Source organism: Xyrauchen texanus, chromosome 41 (assembly GCF_025860055.1).
Source record: "Xyrauchen texanus isolate HMW12.3.18 chromosome 41, RBS_HiC_50CHRs, whole genome shotgun sequence".
Classification (NCBI taxonomy): domain Eukaryota; kingdom Metazoa; phylum Chordata; class Actinopteri; order Cypriniformes; family Catostomidae; genus Xyrauchen; species Xyrauchen texanus.
In genome coordinates, this window is record NC_068316.1 from 19,012,953 (window position 1) to 19,040,069 (window position 27,117).

The 27,117-nt window shown below is 41.9% G+C and overlaps 1 protein-coding gene across 1 annotated transcript in view; it reads right to left on the minus strand.

Annotated features, from left to right (window-relative positions):
- Positions 1-25,975, minus strand: part of LOC127634540 (docking protein 6-like) — a 116,316-nt gene extending 90,341 nt beyond the window's left edge. Inside the window, exon 1 of the mRNA XM_052114143.1 lies at positions 25,896-25,975. Within this exon, the coding sequence (XP_051970103.1) occupies positions 25,896-25,961 (66 nt within the window). The 5' untranslated portion in view covers positions 25,962-25,975. The remainder of the gene's footprint in view (positions 1-25,895) is intronic.
- Between the last annotated feature and the right edge of the window lie 1,142 nt (positions 25,976-27,117).

A 27,117-nucleotide genomic window follows, 5' to 3' on the forward strand; every position in this document is an offset into this window, starting at 1 on the left:
CTTTTCAGCGGTGGTCGAGACGAAGTGAGGAAAGATGTGTCACATGTTCTACGCACCGAGGTGCTCAAACTGATAGAGAAGGGCTTATAGAAACTGTTCCTCCCTCTATGAGCGAGGTGGGTTTTTACAGCCGCTATTTTCTCGTCCGAAAAGGACGGTGGCCTCCGCCCCATCCTAGATCTTAGACATCTGAACAAAGCTTTAATGATTCGGCTCGTTCAGAATGTTAACAACCAAACATATCCTCACGCAAGTTCAGCCCGGGGATTGGTTTCTATCAGTGTATTTGAAAGACGCTTACTTTCACATTCCGATAGCGCCTCATCACAGGCCTTTTCTGAGATTCGCTTTCGAGGGACAGTCATACCAGTACACAGTACTACCATTCGGCCTATCATTGGCCCCCCGTACATTCACGAAATGTATGGACACGGCACTTTCCCCCCTGAGACAGCGGGGAGTGCGAATACTGAATTACCTCGACGATTGGCTAATCATAGCACAATCAGAGGATCAGTTAACGACTCACAGATCTTGGATTATAAGCCATCTAGAATGCCTGGGTCTGAGAATCAATTTTGCAAAGAGCGTGCTATCCCCCAGCCTCTTTTCTGTGAATAGTGCTAGACTCAGTGCAGATGACAGCGCGCCTCTCATCAGAGCGCTCTCTATTCGACGCCTTGCAACATCATTCAGAACGGGCGCACACGCCCCCGTCAAATGATTTCAAAGAATGCTCGGTCTCATGGCCTCGGCATCAGCGGTACTCCAGCTAGGATTGTTGCACATGCGTCCTCTCCAGCGCTGGCTCAAGAGCCGTGTCCCCACTCACGCGTGGCGCTAGGGCCACTTTTTGATCAGAGCGAATCATGGCTGTATAAAAGCCCTGATGCCCTGGAAAGCCGTCAACTGGTATCAAACCGGCGTGAGTCTGGGCGTAAATACGCGGAGAAAAATGATCACGACACATGCCTCCAAAATAGGATGGGGGGCCCTTTACGAGGGCAGGCCTGTATCCGGCTTTTGGTCAAACCCGAAAAGCCTACATATAAACTGTCTGGAAATGAAAGCGGTCGCCTTGGCTCTCAGAGCCCTGCTTCCGTACCTGAAAAGCGAACACGTCCTGGTCCGAACGGACAACATGACGGTAGTTTCAGTATATAAATCGCCAGGGTGGACTCAGGTCGAGCTCCCTGCACTCTATGGCCAGGGAGCTCATCTTATGGTCACAACACCACCTGCGCTCGCTGAGAGCAGCGCATGTGCCAGGCCCTGAACCAGGGAGCAGACATGCTGTCCAGAGACAAGGTTCTCCCAGGAGAATGGTCTCTCCACCCCCTGACAGTTCAGTGGTTATGGCAAAACTTTGGTGAGGCAGAGGTCGACCTCTTCGCCTCCAGGGAAAATGCGCAATGCCCCCTTTTCTTCTCAAAGAGCACGGACGCGCTCACCCAAGTCTGGCCGAGCCGCCCCTTGTATGCTTTTCCCCCGATCACGATGCTACCTCAGGTCATCAGTCGGATCAGGGAAGTGAGATGTGCAGTGCTCCTGGTAGCCCCACTCTGGAACAACCAAATGTGGTTTCCAGAACTGATGCAGATGATGCAATCTGCCCCATGGCCGATTCCGTTGAGGCTAGACCTCCTCAGGCAGGCCAACGGGATGATTCTTCATCCCCGCCCAGATCTGTGGGCCCTCCATGCATGGCCCCTCAACGGGTTCCCGAGAACCTCCCCAGTGGAGTTTGAGAACCATCACTGAGGCGCGAGCACCCTCTACGAGGCGCTTATATGCCCAAAAGTGGAAAGTGTTCAGTGACTGGTGTGATACCAAGAGCTTGAACCCCAAATCGTGCGAGATACCAAGTGTACTCGCCGTTTTGCAAGAGCTACTGGAGGTGGGCCGCACACCCTCCACGCTCAAAGTCTATGTGGCTGCCATAGCGGCGTCACACAATCCTGATAAAGGACATTCATTAGGGAAAAACGATCTAATCATTCGTTTCCTAAGAGGCGCTAGGAGGATGAACCCTCCTCGCCCCCCCTCGGTGCCGATCTGGGACCTGGCCACTGTCCTGGACGCACTCAAGGGTGCCCCGTTCGAACCTCTCCGAACCGTGCACCTTAAACAGCTCTCGCTCAAAACCGCGCTCTTGCTGGCACTCGCTTCAGTCAAGAGAGTGGACGACCTGCATGCACTGTCATCAAGCGCTGCTTGCCTGGAATTTGGACCTAACGACTGCAGAGTTGTCCTTAGGCCAAAGCACGGGTATATTCCTAAAGTGCTCTCTACACCCTTCAGAGTGCAGGTGATATCTCTGGCAGCGCTATCGTCCCCAGCAGACGAAAGCGACGCTAATTTACTCTGCCCGATCAGGGCGCTCAGAGTATATTTGGAACGTTCTGCCCTGTTCAGACAGACGGATCAATTATTCGTATTCTTTGGCGGCTGCACTAAAGGTCTTGCAGTTTCAAAGCAAAGAATATCGCGCTGGATAGTGGATGCCAAGGGCCTTCGATGCCTCTTAGGAGTCAGAGCTCACTCTACAAGGAGCATGGCCTCCTCGTGGGCGTGGTCGAGTGGGATACCCATTGAAGATATTTGTGCGGCGGCAGGCTGGGCCTCGCCTTCAACATTTATCAGGTTTTATAACCTACAGGTCCCCTCATTACATTCCAACATTCTATCAGCCTGACTATAGAATGGAATAGAGTATGTATATGCTGTGCATTGTCTCCTCCCTTATTCATTGTCTCCTCCCTCGGTTACTAACGTAACCTCGGTTCCCTGAGAGGAGGGAACGAGTATTGCGTAAGCTGCCGTGCTTGTGCTTGGTCAGTTCACTTCAGTCGATTGAACCTAAAAGAACTCGCATGACGGGGTGCCCATTATATAGCCTGGCTATGCTAATTTCGGCGGGCTCTGAGCGCTGGACGCGAGGCGCGCCCATTGGTCGCGCGTTCAGAGTCGCCCCGTCATTGGTTCGAGCAGTTGCCGCAGCACAGCCAATGACCGAGCTGCCTCGCTCATTACTGTCTGCTGTGCAGCTGCAATGCGTTTTACATAAAGACTTCAATATTTCTCGACAAAACTGAGTTTTCCCATAGCGTAAGCTACTTACGCAATACTCGTTCCCTCCTCTCAGGGAACCGAGGTTACGTTAGTAACCGAGTCGATATCCACATATTTATCAAATTGAGAACAATATGTAAAAAATAAAGGGGTTCTATCCAGTAACTTACATTATACAATGGGTGTACCCCAAGGATCTGTGTTAGGTCCTTTATTATTAGTCTGAATATTAATGATCTCCTGAAACAGTGTAAAGGGATACAAGTGCAAATGTATGCTGATGATACTGTTATTTTTACACATGCGAGAACAGCAGAGTTAGCAGAGGATAAGTTAAAAGCTGCTATGAAAAGGTTGGCTGGAGTAATCGTGTCTTAGTTTGAACATTGGTAAAACAAAAGGGATGTTTTTCTCTAAAAAACAATGTTCATTCCCCCAATGTTGATATTGTTATTAATGATAAAATGATAGAAAACGTTACTGAGCTCAATTATCTTGGTGTAATATTGAACTCAAATCTTAGATTTAAAAAACATATAAAGAAAATGGTGAGAACTATTAAATATAACTTGGCAAATTTTAGACAAATTAGACAATGTCTTTCTATTGATGTAGCCAAGACTTTCATACATGATACGATCCTTTCTCATATGTCATATTGTCTGACATGTTGGGGTCAAGCTGATGAAGCTGTGATTAAACCCTTAAAATCCCTATATAAACAGACATTACAAATTTTAGATAAAACAAAACAAAAAAAAAAATATTATCATCATTTTAGGATCTTAGAGAAAACAAGAGTTTTGACAATTTTAGACTTTTTTTCAAATTTGTGTATGGTATATAAACTTTTAAATGGTTTGGCTCCTTCTGTACTCTGTGATTTTGTTAATTATCGTTCTAAAAACTCTTTGTGTTGTTCCTTTTCGTCATTCTGCTTGTGGACTATCGTCTTTCTCAGTGAAAGCAACTACTCATTGGAATGCCTTACCAGAGGATATAAAAGGGTGTAAATATATTGGTCTTTTTAAACTGAAGCTAAAACATTTTTTAAATCGATGTCAATGATCTGTGAACATGATATATAGTTAAAATATTTTTTGTATTTATTTATTTGTTTTTTGGGCCCTGATAAGATATGTGTGTGTGTGTGTGTGTGTGTGTGTGTGTGTGTGTGTGTGTGTGTGTGTGTGTGTGTGTGTGTGTGTGTGTGTGTGTGTGTGTTTTATTGTATGTAGGTATGTAATTATTTTTTATCATTTATGTTAGTGATGACCTGGCAGGGGACTGCGTATGAAAATTAGCCTTTGGCTAAATCCGGTACAATGCATAAAATGGAAACAATTATGTAAAAAAATTTAACATATCAAATAAAGAACAAACAAAAAAATAATAATTCATAACCAGTCATTGTACTCAAAATTTGTGTGAAAACGTACAGTTGTTGTAGCGCCTAAACTACTAATTACACCAGGAAACTCTGACAAAATGTAGACTGCGGCAGTAAAACGCAAAAATTAAGCTCTAGTAACATTCATTCTATGAGATTAGGTTGCTTTTGTCAGCTCTGTTGGCATTTTTCCCTGAGTTGTGGTTTATTACTAACCCTGCAACACGGTGCTTGGCTATTCAAATATGTATAGTTGTTCTATCCAAATGGATTCCAAGTTGTGGACAGTTAAAATAAAAGATCTTTTCAGATTCTAACTAGTGTGATTTGACTTTCCAGTCTGATGATGACTGGCTAAATGGCAGCCTTCAAATGACCTTGGATAAAAGAGTCCTTTGACTTTCATCAGTAGGAGTGTGTAAATGCTTCCTCTCAGGGGTGTAGCAGTCATTTTAAAAGTGGGGGGACACAGCTGTCAGTAGGTGGCTCACACAGACAAGGGTATGGATACTAGCTTGATACTTGGGCAACAAATAAAAAAAACTCAGATTATTTATGAAATTACACAGAAAACGATTGATAAAAAGAACTGCATAAAGTCTTATAGATACAAATTATGCCTTTTCTGTTAAAAATGTTATGGATTCCATGTAAAATGTTTTAATTAAATGTTATGATTAAATAATTTTTCATCAAATACAGTACATACTGTACAGCATTTGAGAGAGAGAGAGAGACACACATGACTGCGTTGTGCGTGTCTGTTTGTCTTATGTTTTATATTGTTTTAAGTTTAGTTTTACAACTTTATACTTATTAAACCTTACGTTTACTGTTCAGCCGGTCCGCGCCTACTCCTTGCCCATCCTTTACTTGTTACAACATGATTTAGAGGTCAAATAAATGAGCACTCCACAGGATGCTGGATCTGCTGAAGTTGTGTGAGGTTAGTTTATTGCATCTGTTTAAACGAGATATATGCATATTTGAAGACGGAATATCATATTAGCTTCATTAATATTTGCCTTTTTATCATAAGACAAGACAGTTAAAAGTTACAGGGAACTGTTAAGGAGAGAGAGGGAGAATGAAGCAGATGAGAACTTTAACATTATGAGCTCAAACGCGTCTGCTGCGGCTCTGATATGCAGACTGTTTAAATGAGACTGTGTTGCACACACACCGGTCTATTATTGTAGTAACATGATGGCGCATAACAAGAAAACGAACTGTGACAGGTTGTTTACATGTCTCAGTTCCTTCACATGCAAGCAGGCGATTATCGGCGCCCTCAAGAAACAAATCGGCCAAACGGGAAAATATATCTATGCCGATAATTAAAAGATTTACAATATTGGACGATTTATCGGCCTCGCCGATATATCGGTTGACCACTAGTTTTAAGCATTAAAAGCAAATCTGTAATTTCCCTAGAGTTGCTGAGCATGACTTTCATCAAAAGACAACAATAATAGTGAGTTTCAATAACGAAGTGTTTCTACACATCTATTCACTTCAGTAAAATGCTTAAGTGTTCTAAGAACACAGCAGGTCTATCTTTTTTCCTACATTTTGTGGACTGCACACCAACACAGAGGTCAACAACAGGAGCTGATATTAAAAATAGCTTTACATATAACACAGATCTAGTGACCTGAATAAATTGACAAAAACAACCTCACAAACATAATGTAAAAAGCTTAACTTAATGAAGACTCATGCGCTGATATAAACTCCACTTACAACGTGTCCTTAAAAGAACGATTGTCCTGTTTTTTTTATTTTGTGCAGTACATTTCACGTATAGCTGCCAATCAAGAACAATATGCAGATAAATAACTCTTGTTTGTGTGTTCCTCATCTCTAGAATATTCATTTAGATCAACATCAATGCTGATAACAAACATGCAAGAGCATTGTTGAAAGTATCTTTGTATAAATGAACAGAGCTGCGTTGATTAGACTGTCTGTCTGACGGCCTATTACGTAAGGGTTGTTTCGCCTCATGAAATTCACCTGTCATTGGGTGCATGGTCACTCAATCAGCCCGAAGTAACAAAACGCAAAGAATAATGTATACAAATCCACCATTTGGACTCTGTAGGGTTTTAGCTTGGAAAAGTGCGGGGGACAAAAATCATCTTTTTAAAGCGTGCGGGGGACGTATCACCATGTTCCCTGCAGCTGCTACGCCCTTATCTCTCACTTCTGCCTTCTCGCTTTCTCTCTCTCTCTCTGGATTATTCAATTTACAGACAGTAAAGTCTAAAATCATACACACAAAAAGAACTGCTCAAAGTGGTGTCATGGTACATAATGCATAATATTGTGTGAGGATTCCAAACTTTGAGAATGTGAATGAGTGTAACAAGAAAATAGCGTGACATAAACATCACTGACTCACTCAGCATTGTGTTATATGAGCAGTAACCACTTCTAGTTTTGAAGAACCTATGCAATCAGTTATGTTTTGCACATCGGTAACAGCTAATATTAATGTTTGCCTCTGTTCAAATAGGGCTTGGCGATTAATACCATTTTATTTTCAATAACGATTTTGGCTTCCAACGATTATGAAAGCAAGATTATCGAGATAAAACGATTATTGTGCCACATTCAGTTTCACAAATAAAAACCCTGGCATTATATCTTTAAAGCCTCCTTTAATAATGTTCAAATATTAAGGAAGCAGGTTATGAAAATAAACTGGTTATAAACAATAAAATGGCATTTCTCTATGTGGTCAGTGCCGCATCTATATGTTGTGAAATGACCAGGGAAGAGATTGAATCTTCTCCCAGCTGAGGCAGACTCTGGTGCGGGGACGCTCATCACTCGCGAACGTTTGCTGCAGCTAGATTATAACATGATGGCTCGCGATGTAGTAAATGATAATATATGTGTCACGTTCGCTATGTGTATCTTATGATGAAAATCGGCAATATGCAGCTCTATTAAGAAGAGAAAGTTTGTTTTTGAAGTGAACATAAAAGGTGAGAGTGTCTTAACCCATTATACACTGGAACAAAACAAAAAAAAATTATCTTCTTTTTCTCTCCAATTTGGAATACCCAATTCACAGACACCCATGGGAATTCTGAGTAGAGGTCGACCGATTAATCGGCGGATTTTTTGAATTTTTTTAACATAATCGGCATCGGCCAATATCCAAGTAAATCAAGCCGATTATTAGGCAGGCGCATCTGTGGGCAGCCTAGTGTTGTTGTCAACGCACGCTGCCCCAAGAGTCATTTTCCAGCAGAGTGAGCAAAGTTCCTTGGAGAAAACGGTAAGGATTAAATTTGTAGAACTCCTTTATATTTAATTTAAAACTTTTGATATGTTACTGCCAACTTCAAGAACAAACGCGACAAACGCGATAGGCGACATGACGTTCGGCTACTTTGGATATTGATAGCGTAGTTGAAGTTGCATTATCACAGCAGAAGGGTTGCTATCATGTCACAATAAGTAAGCAAGAATTTTGCAATTACAGACAGTGAATCTGAGACTTTTATTTGTTCTGTTTGTGTGTCTTATATTTGAGAGGATTGTCACTCAATGCAGAGAAATAAGTAATAAAAAATATACCAACGCGCTACAGGCTATTGAAGGACTGGCTTTGGTAAGCTCGGACATTATCGGTTCTGCTGTCGGTACTGGAGGAATTAAGAAAATACATTTATTATTGCTATAAAGAGAAAGTTATTTTATCTCGCCAGCCATTTCTATGTATAATAATATTAAACCATTTGTCTGTGATGCAATTTAGCTATTCGCAGTCAGAGAGAGAGAAGAGAGAGAGAGAGAGAGAGAGAGAGAGAGTGAGAGAGAGAGAGAGAGAGAGAGAGAGTGAGAGATCTCTCACGTGGTGCCACAGCGAGCACAACACGAGCCCTGCTTAATGAGTGACGACGGAGGACAAAACAAAACATTCAAACATAGCCTGGTTTAGATCTGTGATATTAGTCTGATTTTATTTTAGATTTCGCCTTCCAAAGATTATAAAAAGAATATTTATACATAAGCTGCTTTCTGTCTAGCACAACTTCCTTCCCTTCACAGCGGTGCACTGACATTTCTCCCTAAAACTCAAACTTAACGTCAGAATCAGCACGATCAGTGATTGTTGTAAAATGCAGTCTAGCTACTGTTGATAAATTGCGGGGCGCGTTTAATAATAAAAAGAGCGCAAGAGATACCGTTCCCAAGGCGGCGTGCGCTCTGAAACAGACCACGATGAGACAAGCCAAGTATAGGCTACTTTGGGTTTCATGTGCGTGTCTAAACGATCAACTATACACAAAAATATGTCAAAACGACCGGCTTGGAGATTCACTTAAACACAGTTTGGGAGAAAATATGCTGCATCAGGAGTCTATTAGATCTGAACTCGGTCTTAAAGGGGAAGCAGTCTAATAAACATGCCGACGATTGAGCCATTACTGCGACTCAAACAACAAAAGGCAAAGAGAAAATCACTTACAGCTCTTGAATGAATAACTTCTGCATTAATAAGCATTAATCTATGATAAACTATGCAGTGTTATTTTACAATTGATTACTTTATTAGATTTCTTTTTAGACCACACCTGAACAGTAATGTTAGTAGACCTTCCTGAAATTAAATCACTGTGCCTATATAATTTTTAACTTTGTTTAATATATAACAAAAAGAACCGTTAAGAATACCGTTAAAGTACCGGATCGATAAGCAGTATCGGTAAGAGTAGTAAAACCATTAAAACCTTAACGATACCATCCCTAGTTATGCCTGTGCTTCTCTTGAATGCTCTGAATATTGGATTACGTGTCTGGATTGCCCCTTAATTAAAGCTGCATTTGGATCTCAACCTTCGTGTCGCAGAGCAGTTTGTAACACCTGCTTTGTTTATTTAATATATTTGTTATACATTATTTATACAATATGTTTTTACATTATACATTTTTAATTTAAGTGTACAAGTGCAGATTGGTCAAGTGTTCAATAAATGTATTTGTTGAGAAATTGTCTATCTTAAGTAATTATTTGTGTTACATTCATACTTTCAAATAAAATGTTCAATTAACAAGCTTACAAACAAGCACATATCGGCCAAAATAAATCGGCAGCATTAATCGGCCACCGGCCGACCCGGATTTCAAAAGATCGGCATTGGCCTGAAAACACACATATCGGTCGACCTCTAATTCTGAGTGTCTCCAGCCAGGTCTCCTAAGCAACCAAATATGCCCGGTTGCTAAGGGAGGGTGAAGATACTCCACATCACTATAATGTGGTTCTCGCTCTCGGTGGAGGGCGTAGTGAAATGTGCGTGGATGCCGCGGAGAATAGTGTGAAGACTCCGAATGCAATATGTCTCCGCGGTAACGAACTCAACAAGCCACGTGATGAGTGGATTTCGTCCACCGCCACCCAGATTGAGGTGAATCACTACGCCACCACGAGAACTTAGAGAGCATTGGGAATTCCAAATTGGGGAGAAAAGAATAAATATTTTTTAATAAATAAACGGCTATATTTGTGATAGCCTAGGCCTGTGTCACTTATTATAAAGTTCATATTCTTATCTGCTGTTGAAAGAAATCCAGAACAAGTCATTTTATAATTCTCTAGTTATCTAGTAACAGCTGCGCCCTGTTTGATTGGCAGGCGCCATATGTGTGTGTTCCGAGAATGCTCGCACTAATGCGCACTTGAACGGTCAAATACATTTTAAACACTTCCAAATGCCCGTCTTTGTAAACAAATAGAGTGATGTCTAAAGTGAATGTAAACAGGGGAGAAAAAAGTGAATTTGTATTTAAATGTCGGACTTGTAAGTAAGCTAACAGACCTGCTGCTGTCTAGTGTGTCATTATAATAATCAAACAGCCATAACAAGAAAACACTCACTGCTCTTGACTAGGTAACTTTAGTAGCTTTAAAATGTATTAATGTGTTATAATCATACAGGAAAGACCAGTAGTAATTTTATGTTGCATTTCATTCTGAATGTTTCCGTGAATACTTTATAGCCTACCGCAGTACATTTTTTTTAAAGCTGTTTAAAAAAAAGCACTGAATTTGTATATTTCTTCTATTATTTTTAATCCATTTCTATTCATTGCTGTTTTTTTATTGTTATTTTATTACTGACTGTTTACTAGTCTTGAATAATTACTTAATTTAAATTAAAATTCTTCCATAATTAACATATTACTTAATTTTATTATTTGTTGTTGCTTTTAAGCTTAAATTGAGAATAGTCAAATTTCACAACAGACCACTGAAATTTTGCTATTGTGATAATGTATAGTCTTTATTGTACATGGTAGATCTTACTGCAGTAACATGATTGAAAAGTAGAAGTGTGAGCACCCCAGCTGTTAATGATGGCGATGGAGGCTTTCCTTTATTTGACAACCATATGTGACAAAATAATTATCATATGACAATAGCCTCCTCCCCTACCCAGTGCAGTTTACATTTTAATTCAAGGAGATCCACTGTTAAAAAGAACATTTAAAAAAAAACTAAAAGTTCAATAAATGCATGATGTTTCCAAAGTCAATGAGTAATTGTGTTAAATAATTCTCAATATTGGCAAAAATAATCGTGATTATGATTTTTGCCATAATCAAGAAGCCCTAGTTCAAAACAAAAGTGCTTTTTTTGTAATTAAAAAAAGCAGGGATCGATGATTTGAAATGTTGGAGTGAAGACTGAGAGGAGATTTATCTGCGAGAGAAATAGCACAATAGTGCAGCATTATTCACTCTGAATAACATTTGCAGCTTCTGCTGCTGTGGGGGGCAATTCATCAGCACTAATAAGAGGCTCCAATTTGTCTTCCTCTCTTTGTTTGAATCAATTTGATGAAAGCTGGATAAACACTGTTAGCATAAACACGAAAACAGGGAATAGGTATGAATATGACACAGGTGTAGCTATGTGCACAGTGACAGACAATAGAAAGAATTATCCAAAACTGCTGTCAGGTAATTAACATCTATACATCAATGCTCACAAAGGGGAAAGAATGGGAGGGAAATTGGGATGCACACTACGTTTAGTTAACATAAAATTTGGAAATTATGGTTTGGGTGTTTGTCTGGTTCATGAAGATCAAGGAACATATGTGAACCCTTTGGAATTTATGTATAACCTGTATTTATGTATACATTTGTCTTAAATTCTGGTTTGAACTTCATCTAGGTCAATAATGAACAAACACAATCTGTTTTAACTAATAACACACAAATTATTGTATATTTCTTTTACATATTGCATACATATTTCAAACATTCACAGTGTAGGTCTGAAAAAGTACATGAACCTCTAGGATAATGACGTCAACAAAAACTAAAAAGAGTCCTATATATAAAACCTACATCCTATTAATGAAATGAGATTGGAGGTGTGGCTTAGTGCTATTTTGCCTTTTTTTTATTTATTTTTTTTTTTATTTAAAAGCACTCTAAACATTTTGAGTTTGCTATTCACAAGAAGTACTGATATGGAACAGACCTTGCAAATAAGAGATCTCAGAAAACCTACGATCAAGAATTGTTGCTTTGCATAAAGCTGGAAAGGGATACAAAGTTATCTCGAAGAGCTTAGATATTCAGCTGTCCACAGTTAGACATACTACCTATAAATGGAGATAATTTAGTACTGTGGAAACTCTCCCTAGAAGTGGCCGTCCAGCCAAGATTACTCAAAGGGCACACAGAAGAATGCTCAATGAGGTAAAACAGAACCTTAGCGTGACAGATAAAGACTTGAAGGAATCATTGGAACTGGTTAACATCTCGGTTCATGAGCCCACTTTATGGAAAACATTAAACAGGCATGGTGTCCATGGCAGGACACCATGAAAGAAGCAGCTGCTTTCCAAACAAAAACAACTGCTGTTCATGTGAAGTGTCAAAGACCATCTCCTCAACACTACTGGGAAAATGTTTAGTGGACTGATGAAACTAAGGTGGAATTGTTTGGGAAGAACACCCAGCACTATGTATGGTGTAAAAGGGGCACTGCAAACCAACAAGAAAACATCATCCAGAATGGCTTCAAAAAAAGAAAATCTACCTTTTTGGAGTGGCCCAGTCAGAGCCTAGACATTAACCCAATAGAGATGCTGTGGAATGACCTCAAAAGAGCCCTTTACACCAGACATCCTAAGAATATGGCTGAGCTGAAGCAGTTCTGTAAGAAAGAATGGTTCAAAATTCCTCCTGAGCATTGTGCAGATCTAATCTGCAGCTTCCGGTAACGCTTGGTTGAGGTTGAGAGAGCTCTCTCTTACTGTGCCTTTTGTCCTGTTCCTTTTAAGTAATTATTGTACTGTCCTGTACTTTTTGCACATGTTTGCAGGTGCACTTTATGTAGGAATGTGTAGGTCTTATTTAGTCTGTGTAGTCTCATGTGGTTCTGTGTTTGTCCCCTGTTGTTTATATAGCACCATGGTTCTCAAGGCATGTTGTCTCATTTCGCTGTGTACTGTACTAACTGTACATGGTTGAATGACAATAAAAACCACATTAATTAACTTGAGGTTATTGCTACCAACGGAGCATCAACCAGTTATTAAATCGACCAGTTATAAATCCAAGGGTTCACTTACTTTTACCACAGAACTGTGAATGTTTAATGAAATGTGTTCAAAGACAAGAAAGATTATAATTATTTGTATGTTATTAGCTTGTGTTTATGGAATGATATTCCGGACATTATTCAAAAGGAATTGTATTTGCAATTGCGTTTTCAATTTGTGGACGCATAAAATGTGACATAATCCAAACGCAATTGCAAATCGCGCATTACGGTTTGCATTTTCGTTTAAGCGAACGCACAGTGACTGCCAAATTTCAAATGGAAAAGCAAAGTCCGTTTGCAACTGTGTTTCCCATATCTTACGAGTTTTGGCCCTGTCATATTTAAATAGCAATTTCAATTACCACGTCTGCTTTTTCACTTTCTCAGCGTCGCGTATGTAGCCAGCCAAAACTGGAATACGAATTCCCTTAGTATTTCCATTTCCGATGCCTTACAGGGAAACCTGTAAATCAGGGTCAAGGGTGGGATTATGCTATGGGTCGTGTTTGTCTTGGGAAGTGACATCACTCTCAGTCTATCAGGATCAATAATTAGCACTGCACTTTATTCATCTATAATCTCACACTGGACTGTCAACATATTCTCCTCAATATACTACTTCATAGATATATATATATATTTCATATACTCCTACTTATTGTATTGTATATTGTATATTGTGTGTATTGTTTACTGTACATTGTATATAATTATTGTGTTGTGTAAGTATGTGTACATTTGATTTGTAAATTGTTTTGTGTAAGTATGTTGTTTATTGTAATTGGTATATGTCTCGTCACGGTCATGACTGCTATGTTGCTCGGAACTGCACACAAGAATTTCACCTACTGTTGCACTTGTGTACATGGTAGTGTGACAATAAAGTGATTTGATTTGATTTGATAAACCGGGCATCACCTCTTGACCGTCGACTGTGAGTGACGTCACTTCCCAAGACAAACACGCCCCATAGCATAATCCCACCCTTGACCCTGATTGACAGGTTTCTGTGTAAGGCATCGGAAATGGAAATACTAAGAGAATTAGTATTCCATTTGAGTATTAGAAAATCAGTTATTTTGAATTCTTATAATAAAGGTGGCTTAAATTTCATTGATTTTGATTCTCTTAACAATACCTTGAAAATTAATTGGCTTAAACGTTTCCTTCACAATCAATCTTCTATTTGGAGTATAATCCCAAGATATATTTTTTCTCAATTAGGAGGTATACATTTTCTTTTAATGTGCAATTATTCAATTAGTAAACTTCCTGTCAAACTTTCCAATTATCATCAGCAGATGCTTATGGCTTGGAAACTTATTTACAAGCATAATTTCTCGCCACACAATTTTTTAATTTGGAACAACTGTAATATTCTTCATAAGAGGAAATCTTTATTTCTTGAAAACTGGTTCAATAATGGGGTGTTCTCTTACGAGAGGTTCTCTCGTATTGCGTAAGCTAGCTTACGCTACGGGAAAGATTCATCTTTTCTGAGATATTGAAGCCAAAAAATTATCCTTAATTTTTGTATCCATTGTCAACGCAGTGCGGCAGCTGCAGACCTTGAGCGGGCTAGCTAGCGAGCTCATAGGTTGCTCTGTGGCAACTGCTGCAGCCTATAGACGAGCTTGGGCGAACTCGCATCCAATGAGAGGCGTCCGCGCGCTCACTGCATCAAAGCCCGCCAAAATGGGCGTGACTTGAGTGCATATAAGCATAGTTCGTAGGCTGGAACCCTGATTTTCATCTCTTCAGCGAAGCTCTTCGCATCGCTGACCTGGAAGCCGCGTCGCCGTTTGAGGGGCATCAAGCAAGCGTGGACAGCGCTAGAAGAAGCCGGCCGTCTCAGCCACCTTCAGCCATCCTGCGAGCTACGCCATCCGACGACGTATCCTTTTATTCAGCAAGCTAGTTCTCACGAACTATTCACAAAAGAGTACGAGCGTCTTTTTCAAGATGCCTCACTCCACTTGCGCCTCATGTCGCGCCCTTCTCAGCACAGGAGACCGCCACATCATCTGCGCTCTCTTCCTGGGACTGGGGCACGCAGAGCTCGCCCTCACTGAGGGCGGATGCGATTCTGCGAGGAGCTACCGATGTCGACCCTGCGGGCTCGACTCGAGCGCTCAAAGCAGAAACGCCGCGCCGCCTTACCTTCAGCCGCGCAGGAAGAAGCGCCGCTCACAAAGGCTGCCGGAAACTGTGGTTGAAGCGACTGCCTCGCCGGAGCCTCTCCCTCGAGCATCGCTTTCACCCTCCCCGCCCCGGACGCCGCAGTTGCCGCCGAGCGGCCGCGACTGCTGCCATCTCGGATGAAGAGGCGGAGGATAAGGGCCGCTGTTCCATCATGGCTTCGGACAGCGAGGAGTGGTCAGGCTCCCAAGCCTCCTCCTCGGCCCAGGAATCCAGCAGGACCCGCGCCGAGTCGAAGGGAGTTAACACGCCTCCTCACACAGGCCGTCGACCGCCTCGGGCTCGAGTGGTCACCGCCCCCTGAGCAGGCACCCAACAGACTCGACGGCTGCTTTCTTCAAAGCCATCGCCGCTCTACACCTGCGGCCCGGGCCGCTCCCTTCCTGCCGGAATTACACACGGAGCTTGCAAAGTCGTGGAACGCTCCTTTTTCAGCCAGGTCCCATTCCCACGTCTCCACCTCTCTCGCGTCAGTGGACGGCGCCACTGAGAGAGGCTACTCCTCCATCCCCCCGGTCCAGGATTCGGTAGCAGCACACCTTTGTCCACCCTCCGCGAGATGGCGTTCCAAGCCTGTGCTCCCGTCTAAGGCCTGCAGAGCGACTTCCGCCTATGCTGGCCGCGCCTATTCCGCCGCCGGCCAAGCCGCATCTGCTCTGCACTCAATGGCCGTTTTACAGATCCTACAAGCAGACCTTCTTCGGGAGTGGGATGAGAAAGGCAGGCACCCAGAGGCTGTTACTGATTTACGAAGCGCGACAGACCTCGCCCTTCGCGCTACCAAAGCTGCAGCCCAAGCTCTAGGGAAGTGCATGGCCTCGCTGACTGTGACCGAGAGACACTTGTGGCTAACACTAGTTGACATGGGAGAAGCAGAGCGCTCCACGTTCCTCAACGCACCGCTCTCTCCGACCGGTCTCTTCGGCTCCGCAGTGAGTGGCATTGTTGACCGCTTCTCAGAAGTCCAGAAAGCCACCCAAGCCATGAAACTCTTCCTGCCCCCCCTCCCCCCCCCCGGGCCTCGATCTAAGGTAACGCTGAAACCCGAGCAGCCGAAGTCTTCCTAACTGTGTTGAACAAACGACGGCTCAGTCCCGCCGCGGCCAGACCACCGTCAAAGCTTCGCCCCCTGTCAGTCCCCTTCTCTCAGGCTACTGCAGTGGTGAATTTAGCAGCCAACAAGCCAGTGACACTGCCCGCTTGCCTGCACTCAAACGCCGTTTTCACGGCGACCCAAATAAATCTTGTAAAGAGCAAACATGTCTTATGTGTAGAAAATATGCCCACAACCCAGTGTTCACCCCTACACACAAGCATAACACATCCCGTGCCCCTATCAGAGCACGCTCTCATAAAGCGGTTACGAACCGCTCGAGCGTCAGAGTCAATGAAGGCACCCACAAATGCATGCGCGCGCCCATTCTCTGGCTGCTCTGTCACACGACCAGCCCTATGTGTAGAAAATGTGCCCACAATCCAGTGTTCACCTCTACACACAAGCACTGCATGTCTCGTGTCCCCACCAGAGCACGCTCACATAAAGCGGTTACGAACCGCTCGAGCGCTAGAGTCAATAAATGCGCCCACGAATACGTGTGCGCGCCCATTCTCTGCCCGCTCTGTTACACGGCCAGCAAACATTCCTCTGTGTGTAAGTCCCGTGCCCATGACTATGCTTGCGCATCACATAACAGATGTGACTCTTTCCCCATTCATTCCAATCGGGAAGTCACTCACAAAACAGCCTGTTCATGCTGTCTGCGAGCAATCATGCATAAACAGACTAAACGCGCTCACACATTTTGTTCAGCGCTCTGTGTGCGGCAATCAGAGCGAATTGGCCATTCACCCTCTAGCGTTATGCTTCAAAGCGTGGAAAGCTATTCCAGGGATATCCAAGTGGGTGTTAAGCACAATACAACAGGGCTATTTGCTACAGTTCGATCGCCGCCCTCCTCGCTTCAGAGCGCGGCTCGAAACCACTGTGAACACGGAAGCAGCGTGCATGCTTCGTTCAGAAATAGCAAGCCTTCTGTGCAAAAGGGCCATAGAGAAAGTGCCACCCTCTCTGAGCGAGTCGGGGCTTTACAGCCGTTATTTTCTTGTTCCCAAGAAAGACGGCGGCCTCAGACCCACATTAGATCTCAGGGTTTTGAACAAGGTGCTTGCAAAAAGACCGTTCAAAATGCTTACAATCAGGAAACTCCTCGCGCATGATGCGCCAGGGGACTGGTTTATTTCTCTCGATCTGAAAGATGCATACTTTCAGATTCAGATAAATCCCCATCACAGGCCATTCTTGAGATTCAGCCTGACGGCCAGGTTTATCAATACACCGTCCTTCCGTTCGGCCTGTCCTTAGCACCCCGTACTTTCACGAAGTGCATGGATGCGGCGCTCGCACCCCTGCAGAGTCAGGGTTTGCGAATTTTGAACTATTTGGACGACTGGCTGATTATGGCACAGTCACATATGGAGCTTCTGTCTCACAGAGCAGTTCTCCTCAGCCATCTGAACAGTTTGGGTCTTGCAGTCAATTGTACCAATAGCTCACTACAGCCCAGTCAGACAATTTCCTTCCTTGGAATAGAACTAGACTCCGTGGCAATGACGGCTCGCTTATCTACACAGCGTGCGCGCCGTGTTCAGCGACTAGCCGCATCTTTTCAGATGAACAGCCTCACGCCTCTGAAGAAATTCCAGAGAGTGCTAGGTTACATGGCCTCAGCCGCAGCAGTACTTCAGCTGGGTTTACTGCACATGCGCCCGCTTCAGCATTGGCTAAACACCCGTGCGTCTCGCCGGCTTGGGCCACAGGCCGCCAGCCCATCAAGGTGACTCAGACCTGTATTTCAGCTCTGCAGCCCTGGACAGTGGCCGAATGGTATCAGCGGGGAGTGACAATGGGAGCTGTATCTCGCCAAAAAGTCATCTCGACAGACGCGTCCAACACGGGTTGGGGCGCGGTCTACGAGGGCTCTCCGGTTTTCGGCCTATGGTCAGTTCAGGAAAAGCTCCTTCACATAAATTGTCTGGAAATGATAGCGGTCGAGTACGCGCTTGTGCGCTTTCTCCCGGTCATTCAGGGTCACCACGTCCTGGTCCGTTCGGACAACAGATCTGTGGTATCCTACCTAAACCGTCAGGGCAGTGTCAGATCCAGGAACCTATTCCATCTGACGAAACGCATACTGAGTTGGTCCCAGTGCCACCTGCGCTCGCTGAGGGCGACGCACGTGCCAGGCCACCTGAACGACGGCCCGGACAGACTGTCCAGAAACAATATTCCCCCAGGGGAATGGTCCCTGCATGCTCAAACAGTCCAGACGTTATGGCACCTATTCGGCAGAGCAGAGATAGACCTCTTTGCGTCCAAAGAGAACTCTCACTGCCCAATATTTTTCTCGAAAAGCGAGGACGCGCTGGCCCAGGACTGGCCCAGACGCCCGCTTTACGCCTTCCCTCCCGTCTCGCTATTGCCACAGGTAATGCAGAGGATCAGGGAAACGCGTCACTCGGTGCTCCTCATAGCCCCGCGTTGGGAGAATCAGACATGGTTCCCGGAGCTTGCGCAGCTGTCACTGACAGCGTCGTGGCCCATCCCAGTGAGAGCAGATCTCCTCTCTCAAGCTCGCGGCACAATCTGGCATCCCCACCCAGAGCGCTGGGTGCTGCATGCGTGGGTGATCAACGACTACCCGTCCCTCTGCCAGGAGTAATAAACACCATCATACACGCTAGAGCCCCTTCCACAAGAAGACTCTATGCGTCAAAATGGTCTGTGTTCTCAAAATGGTGCACCGACAGAGACCTGGACCCGCGGACATGTGGGGTGTCGTCGCTGCTCGTATTTCTACAAGAGCTGCTGGATAAGGGCAGATCCCCATCCACGCTCAAAGTGTATGTGGCGGCCGTTGCAGTAAAAACGAGCTGGTCATCCGCTTCCTCAGGGGAGCTAGAAGGATGAACCCCCCGCGCCCCCCATCGGTTCCTATCTGGGATCTTTCTATAGTTCGCGAAACTATGAAAGCCCCCCCTTTCGAACCACTTCAATCCGTGAATTTGAAATACCTTTCACTCAAAACTGTTTTTCTGACTGCCCTGTCATCAGTCAAACGTGTGGGAGACCTTCACGCGCTGTCTGTCAGCGCTGCGTGTCTTGAGTTTGGACCAAGTGACTCCAAGGTCATTTTAAAGCCTAGACACGGCTATGTTCCCAAGGTGATCGGTACTCCTTTCAGAGCACAGGTCATTTCCCTATCGGCGCTGCCAGCACCCGACAGCGAACGCGACGCCAATCTCCTTTGCCCGGTCAGAGCACTGAGATTGTATACTGCGCGCTCCGCCGCTTCCAGACGCTCTGAGCAGCTTTTCGTTTCATTCGGAGGGCGCACCAAAGGTCTCGCCGCCTCGAAACAGACACTATCTAGATGGATAGTGGACGCTATTGCTGCTGCATACGCGTCAAAAGACCTGCCATGCCCGTTGGGCATTAGGGCTCACTCCACTAGAGGCATGGCATCCTCGTGGGCATGGTCCAGCGGGATTTCCATTCACGACATATGTGTGGCAGCGGGATGGACTTCCCCCTCCACCTTTACAATATGGAAGTGCCCGCTCTGCAGGCAAAACTACTAGCGGTTTAATACGCTACAGCTCCCCTGGTGAGCTGCACTGATGGGACACATTCCACACAGACCGGCACCGCCGCTCTGTCGTTCCCTTCCCACTATGTGCTTATGTATTACACAATCAATGACCCGCATTCTTGCCGGCCAATTCCCCACTCATAAGGGCTCCCCCGGGTCCCCCCTTAATTCCCTGGGGCTCATACAGTGGATGCTTGGCGCGCACGGCGTTGACAATGGGTTCCCATAGCGTAAGCTAGCTTACGCAATATGAGAGAACCTCTCGTAAGAGAACGTATCGGTTACCTAATGTAACCTCGGTTCTCTCTAGATGAGGGAACGAGTATTGCGTAGCCGGCCGTGCTCGCGCCACGAGCGACTTTTCGCTTCAGTCAATGAAAACCAGGGTTCCAGCCTACGAACTACGCTTATATGCACTCAAGTCACGCCCATTTTGGCGGGCTTTGATGCAGTGAGCGCGCGGACGCCTCTCATTGGATGCGAGTTCGCCCAAGCTCGTCTATAGGCTGCAGCAGTTGCCGCAGAGCAACCTATGAGCTCGCTAGCTAGCCCGCTCAAGGTCTGCAGCTGCCGCACTGCGTTGACAATGGATACAAAAATTAAGGATAATTTTTTGGCTTCAATATCTCAGAAAAGATGAATCTTTCCCGTAGCGTAAGCTAGCTTACGCAATACTCGTTCCCTCATCTAGAGAGAACCGAGGTTACGTTAGGTAACTGATACGATATTAGTAAACCAGCTATTTGATAGTGAAGGTAATTTGTTTAATTATTCCGATTTTGTTTCAGGATACAAATTCCCAGTATCTAGTAAAGAATTTAATATAGTTTTCAAGGCCATCTCTTTGGAAATCTGTATGCTGTTTAGAAACAATAATAGTGCTACAGTGACTTCTGTTTCTCCCCCTTGCCCTGAATCTACTGTGGTTGGTTCTATTTGTTTTTCAATACATAAATCCAATTATAAAATTAGGTCATTATTTTTGGACCCTGTTACTTCAATTCCTTCCTCCATTTCTTATTGGAATAACCTTTTGATGATATTAAATGGTCATATGTTTGGTCACTTCCTCAGAAATTCTTTCTAACTAATAAAGTTAAAGAAATATCCTATAAGATTATTCATAGATTTTATCCAGTTAAATACTTTTTAAAGAAATTTAGAAATGATATTGATACTTCCTGCTCTTTTGTGAAGCCTCCTCTGAAACTGTTGATCATTTGTTTTGGGAATATCTTTTTACTCGGTCTTTCTGGAACAATATTGATGCTCTGATTGTCCAAAAGGTTTTATGTAACTTTTCTTTATCATATAGACACATTCTTTTTGGATTTTATGTTAAAGACAAGAATCTAATTAATGCATGTTTTTGTATAAACCTTCTTTTATATATTGGAAAGTTTCATATCCATAAATGTAAATATATGAAAAGTAAACCCCACTTTAGCTTTTTCAAAGAAGAATTGAAGATGTATTTAAATACAATTTCAACTTCTGTTAACAAGAAAGCAATGAAAACATCCAGAATTAGTGCCATGTTTAATATTCTCTCTTAATGTTTTTTTCTTTTGTGCCCTCTTCTTTTTTTTTTTCCTTTTTTCTCTTACTCTCTTTTCTTTTTAGACTATTGTTGAATATATTTAAATTTCTTTCACATTTCCTCTCTTAATGTATTCTGAACCATAATTTCTCTTTTGTTTTGAAAGATTGTTTATATTTCTTGTATGTATCATCTTGTTCTGTTTGTTAATATTGCAATAAAAAAAATAAAAAATAAAAAAAATAGTATTCCATTTGAGTTTTGGCTGGCTACATATGCGACGCTGAGAAAGTGAAAAAGCAGACGTGGTAATTGAAATTGCTATTTAAATATGACAGGGCCAAAACTCGATATGGGAAACACAGTTGCAAACGGACTTTGCTTTTCCATTTGAAATTTGGCAGTCACTGTGCGTTCGCTTAAACGAAAATGCAAACCGTAATGCGCGATTTGCAATTGCGTTTGGATTATGTCACATTTTATGCGTCCACAAATTGAAAACGCAATTGCAAATACAATTTGCAATTCCTTTTGAATAATGTCCGGAATATCATTCCATATGTGTTTGTCTATCCGTGTGACTTTGATGAAGATGAGATCACATTTTATGACCAAATAATAATTCCAAAGGGTTCACATATTTTTCTTGCCACAGTATCTATAGGGCTAGACAATGTTTACATATCTAATGGGCTCTTCTGCAAGATACTGATGACATTTTCATTGTCCAAAGCCTCATGTTAGGATCATCTCTGTCATACATGAATCTCCGACATTACAACACTGCCTGTACATATAGAGACACAGGTCTCAAATATGGGTCAAGAAACATCTCAAATAAGATTGCACTTCCATTTGAAGTGTTGAGAGGAAAGGTAGGTTTAAGTTAACTGCTTCGGGGTAAGCTTATAGTTGATTCTCTATGGATTCACAATGCATTATCAGGTTTTATAATTATTTTTATGACGCAACTGTGACTGTCTGGGATAACAGTGACGACATAGAGACAAAATGTGAAATTATCCAAGGTTAAAGGGCACTAGCATTTCAGTACAGACTGGGTTTACTTTATGTACAAAGTCCCCGGCTGTCTGCTGGGTAGATACAGATTAAGGCTACGTCTACATTAATCCGGATACATTTGAAAACGGCATTTTCGTTTCAAAACGCTCTCCGTCCACACTAACGTTTTCAAGCATTTTCCAAAAGTTGCTTGCCCACAATGAAACATATGAAAATACTTAAATCGTGTCACTGCGCATGCGGAAAACCCCCGCTGCATGTACGGTCTGAAACGCAATTGTCCTCGTGTTCCGTCGCCAGACACCAATTCCGAGTAAATTTCCCTTCACCTTTGTAGGAATGCAATGTGTGAAGGTTGTACAAAGTGACATTTATTTTTTAACAACGCTATCAAAGTGAGTATCAGGCACAACAGCACCGCTATAACACAGGCCGTCATCTTGATTGTTTTGGTTGGATAGATCACATGACTAAAACGTGTCATCGTTTTCCAAAGAATCCTTTTTCACAGTCCACACAACAATGCGAAAACGGCGTTTTCAAATGTATCCACTTTGGAGTGCATTTTCAAAAAGCTCAGTATGGACAGAAGGCCAAAACGGAGAGAAAAACATGCGTTTTCAAATGAATACGTATTAGTGTGAACTAGGCCTAAGATGGCAGAAGAAATGCATTACAGTCTCAGAGTGCTTTCTCACTAGAACTTTTGCTGAGTTGGGTTTGTGTGGTTGGTGTGAAAGCTATTTGATTTTGAGCAGTATGGTTCATGTGAACACCAATACAGTTTAGAAAACCACTTTTGATTACGTATAATTAGCATTTTTGCATGCAATTGGTCAAACTTATATTCAAACTACTTACATTCTCATAGATGCTTGTTTCAAAATAAATTGCCTTGGGAGAGCAGTTCACATTCTTTGCATCTCTTGCAATGCATCTACAAGTGCCTTTCTCTGTGTGTAAAGTTTGGGTAGGTAAATCAAAAGGGACAAACACTTCAATAACAGTAAAACCGACATATTCTCTTCCTCAGTTTTACACAGTGGTCCTCACGTTGATGGCGCAAGCATACTTCGTGTTTGCAACAGTGCAATGTAAAAAGAAACCAGCGTGGGCAAGGGGAGGAGGATGGAATCAAACTCAAGTTCGGACCAAGAAATCGAACCATAAATGAGTTAGTCTAATTAAGAACTGACTTTATTTAAAGAATAATGGGAAAATTAAGATATCAGAGAGAAACGCTTAGCTGATCCTGTAGTCTAAAACATCATACTTATAGAAAAAAGCCTGTGCCAGCTCTGATAAGACAAGTAGTCTTTCCCTTTAAACCTTCAAAGGAGCACCACTTGCTGTCTCATTGTCATATTTTTATCAAATGAAAAAATTATACTCAAATAGATACAAATGGCACTAAAGACCAATAATGGTCATTTTAAATATAAATAAAAGTGTTCCGCTGTTTTGTTGTCTCGGGTTTTAATCATCAATGTATGAGATATGTGTAGAGTGGGAAAATGCCAAAGGTGGACAAGATGGTGAGTTCAAAGGTCATTGTGCCTGTGTGAGAAGGTCAGTTAATGTCAGGTGCACTGAATTGTAAATTCATATTTCAAGGTTTTACAGTGATTTCGCAGCAACCTCACTAACACAGTTTTACACATTTTTCCTTTTTTAAACATTCATATCCTTCTATTAATGACAAATGCGACACCAGAACCCATTGCACATAATCTGAAAATAATGAAAGCGGTTATATTCTTTCACAGCGCTATTATAAAATTATATTTCTACGTTTTGCATGCCAGAAGAAATACAGTAAATATTGCATTAATGTGCATTTATTTTTATATGTGTTCCAAAGAAATGTGACCCCAACTATATATTTATAGACTAATGTATTGTACTAATAATATATATATATATATATATATGTAATGGGGCTGGTAACTTTATATAACCAACAAAAATCAACAAATGATATGAAGCTGCCTTTTAAGTAATACAATTAGGGTGAGTCCATATGGAAGCAATATCTGTGGCAATAAACTTTATCTCACGTCTCGTAACCCATGTCTAGGGCAAAAACAAACCTTCTTGGTCAAACATCACTGAATCTGGCTGTGAGAGGCATCAAGTATTGATTTGAGCTTAAGTTATATGTTATGTTATATATTGTATGGTGAAAAAGGCTTAAGAAAAATACAAGATGCCTACACTGTTCATTATTAGTTTATTGTTAACATATAGGCCTATTTAATTATGTAAATTGATGCACCTTGACAATATTGTTTTTTTCTTCTTGTGCTGCTATTGCATATTGTTTTGTATACGGTTTACATTGTGCTGTGCTGTACTGTACTGTATTGTACATATGTTGTTATTTATATGTTATTGCATTATTCTGTATATTGTGCTGGGTCCATGACTGCATTTTATTTTATTTTTTCCAATGTTTACTATTCACCTGCTATACTGTATTGTATACCGTGTGTATTATATGCTCTACTTTACTCTGATTTATATTGTATTGCATATTGAGCTTTGCTCTTATGATATTTCTCATAAGAGCAATCTTGGCCAGAAAACATCAGCTTTTCAAAGACAATCTGAACTCCACTTGGTATTCAAACAAAAAGCCTGACTTAGATGATAGACACTCTAAAATGTAAAGTCTTCAAACCCCTTGCTGCTATGATACAATACTGTACATTGCTGCCAAATATAGTATAAAGTTTATTTCTAAACATTGAGTTCTTTAAATTGTAGCTTCTCATTGTTGCACAGGTGATGTTGTATAAAGTATTTTGTGGCAGTGAAGCACAGAGATAAATCCACCTGCTGTATTACACAGACCTAATGACCTACTCACTCTTGTCACAGCTGCAGAATCAGGTGAACAGTACACATGATGCTGCTTAAGGCTGGAATTATATAATCGAATAATGTGTCTTCTAAATATGCAAAGAAACTATTGAAAACAGCATGTTCTTAATTAAACGTAATAATCTTAAAAATTTTACATGCACTCAAATCCATTATAACTTTGAAAATAAAACACATCAAAATAAATTAATAATAGTGCATGGTGCCAGTGTTTATTTATCATTATTATATTTTTTTTATGGAACAATAATGTGACAATTTTTAAAACAAAACACATTAAGCTACTTTAAGCACAAACAGAAAGCCAAACCAACATACTTACACATTATAGTATTGTTGACTAATTCAGAAAAGGATTTAAGCTATATATATGTAAAATAACTGACCACTAAGAATAAAGCCTGCAGTGAGTAGATTTGCTCGTGCACGATGATAGCATGTTCTCATTGATCAGCGCGCGCTCTCTGAAGCTTTTTTAAACACAGATGCATCGGCAGATGCTGAGACCCAAATTTACTGACCACACAGTAACGTCCAGCAGACTGTGACTGTACTCACCCCCAGTTTCTTGCTCCGAATCCTCACGTATCCCTGCTTGACTATATCGTTGAAGTTTGAAGCCATTCTGACAGCCTCTCTTTTCTCTTACCCCCTTGTCGGCTGCGAGTCCCTTTAGAAGTCAATACGACATTCAGTCCTTAAACAACCTGCCTCAATGCCGCTGCTACTGCTGCTCGGGCTACCGGCTCGAGCGGCTTATTCCATCCGAGAATGGGGAGACAACGCGCGTCAGATGATTTAATTCAGTAAAGTGTCAGCTTCCTGGAATGCACCATAGGAGGAGGGTCAGAGGGGTGGACGCAGCGAATCACTTGTATAGATAAGAATATAGACTATTTATTTATTTATTTAAATGTAATATAATTTTGAGTCATCTTGTAATATATTTCACACAGGAAATTTATTTGGTCTTTGTATTTATTTATTGAATAAAAAAAATACTTCTGTGTCTGTAATTATTAGAAAACATTTAACTATTATTCAGATTATGAACTACTTATATGATTTTATAGAATTCAAATTAAGCTTTTTTGGGATTTTTTTGCGACATTTAACACATTTTAATTTACACATTTATTGCATCATTCTCAATGGTGATTCTCATTAGAACAATCAAAACAGTCATATTTTTAACCAAAATACAATATTATTTTTTCTTTTGATTTTGGGATGAACATGTTCTTGACAGGTTTTGAGTGATGCAAAGTAATAATACACTTGTGTATTATGACTAACAATTGCATGTTATTATTAATTCCAAGATGCTCAAAACAAAGCACAAGCATTAAAGGGGTCATGGCATGCCTTTTTGTTATTATTTTAAAATGTTCCTTGATGTTCACTTATAATATTAGTAAATATCTTCGCACAAAAAAAAAGATTCATTTATTTGTAAAACATGATAATTTTCTACCCTCATTCTGACCCTCTGTCTGGAAACACTCGGTTTTGGTGCCGATTCTCCTTTATGATTTGACAGTAAACACCCACTGTTATGATTGGCTCTCTGATCTCAACTGACCTGCTCTCTCTACTTGCCATATTTCTGCTCACCGCCACTGGACAGGTTAAGGAAGCAATCAGGTAAATTAGGTGTTGTTGTGGAGGCGTTGATATGGCGTTGATATTAGGCTCGTTTGAGATGAGCAAGTTCTGCGCAGAACCGATCATCGGTGATGCAGGTGCATGTCGGTAAATAGTCTGTCCGACTTGCTATGAT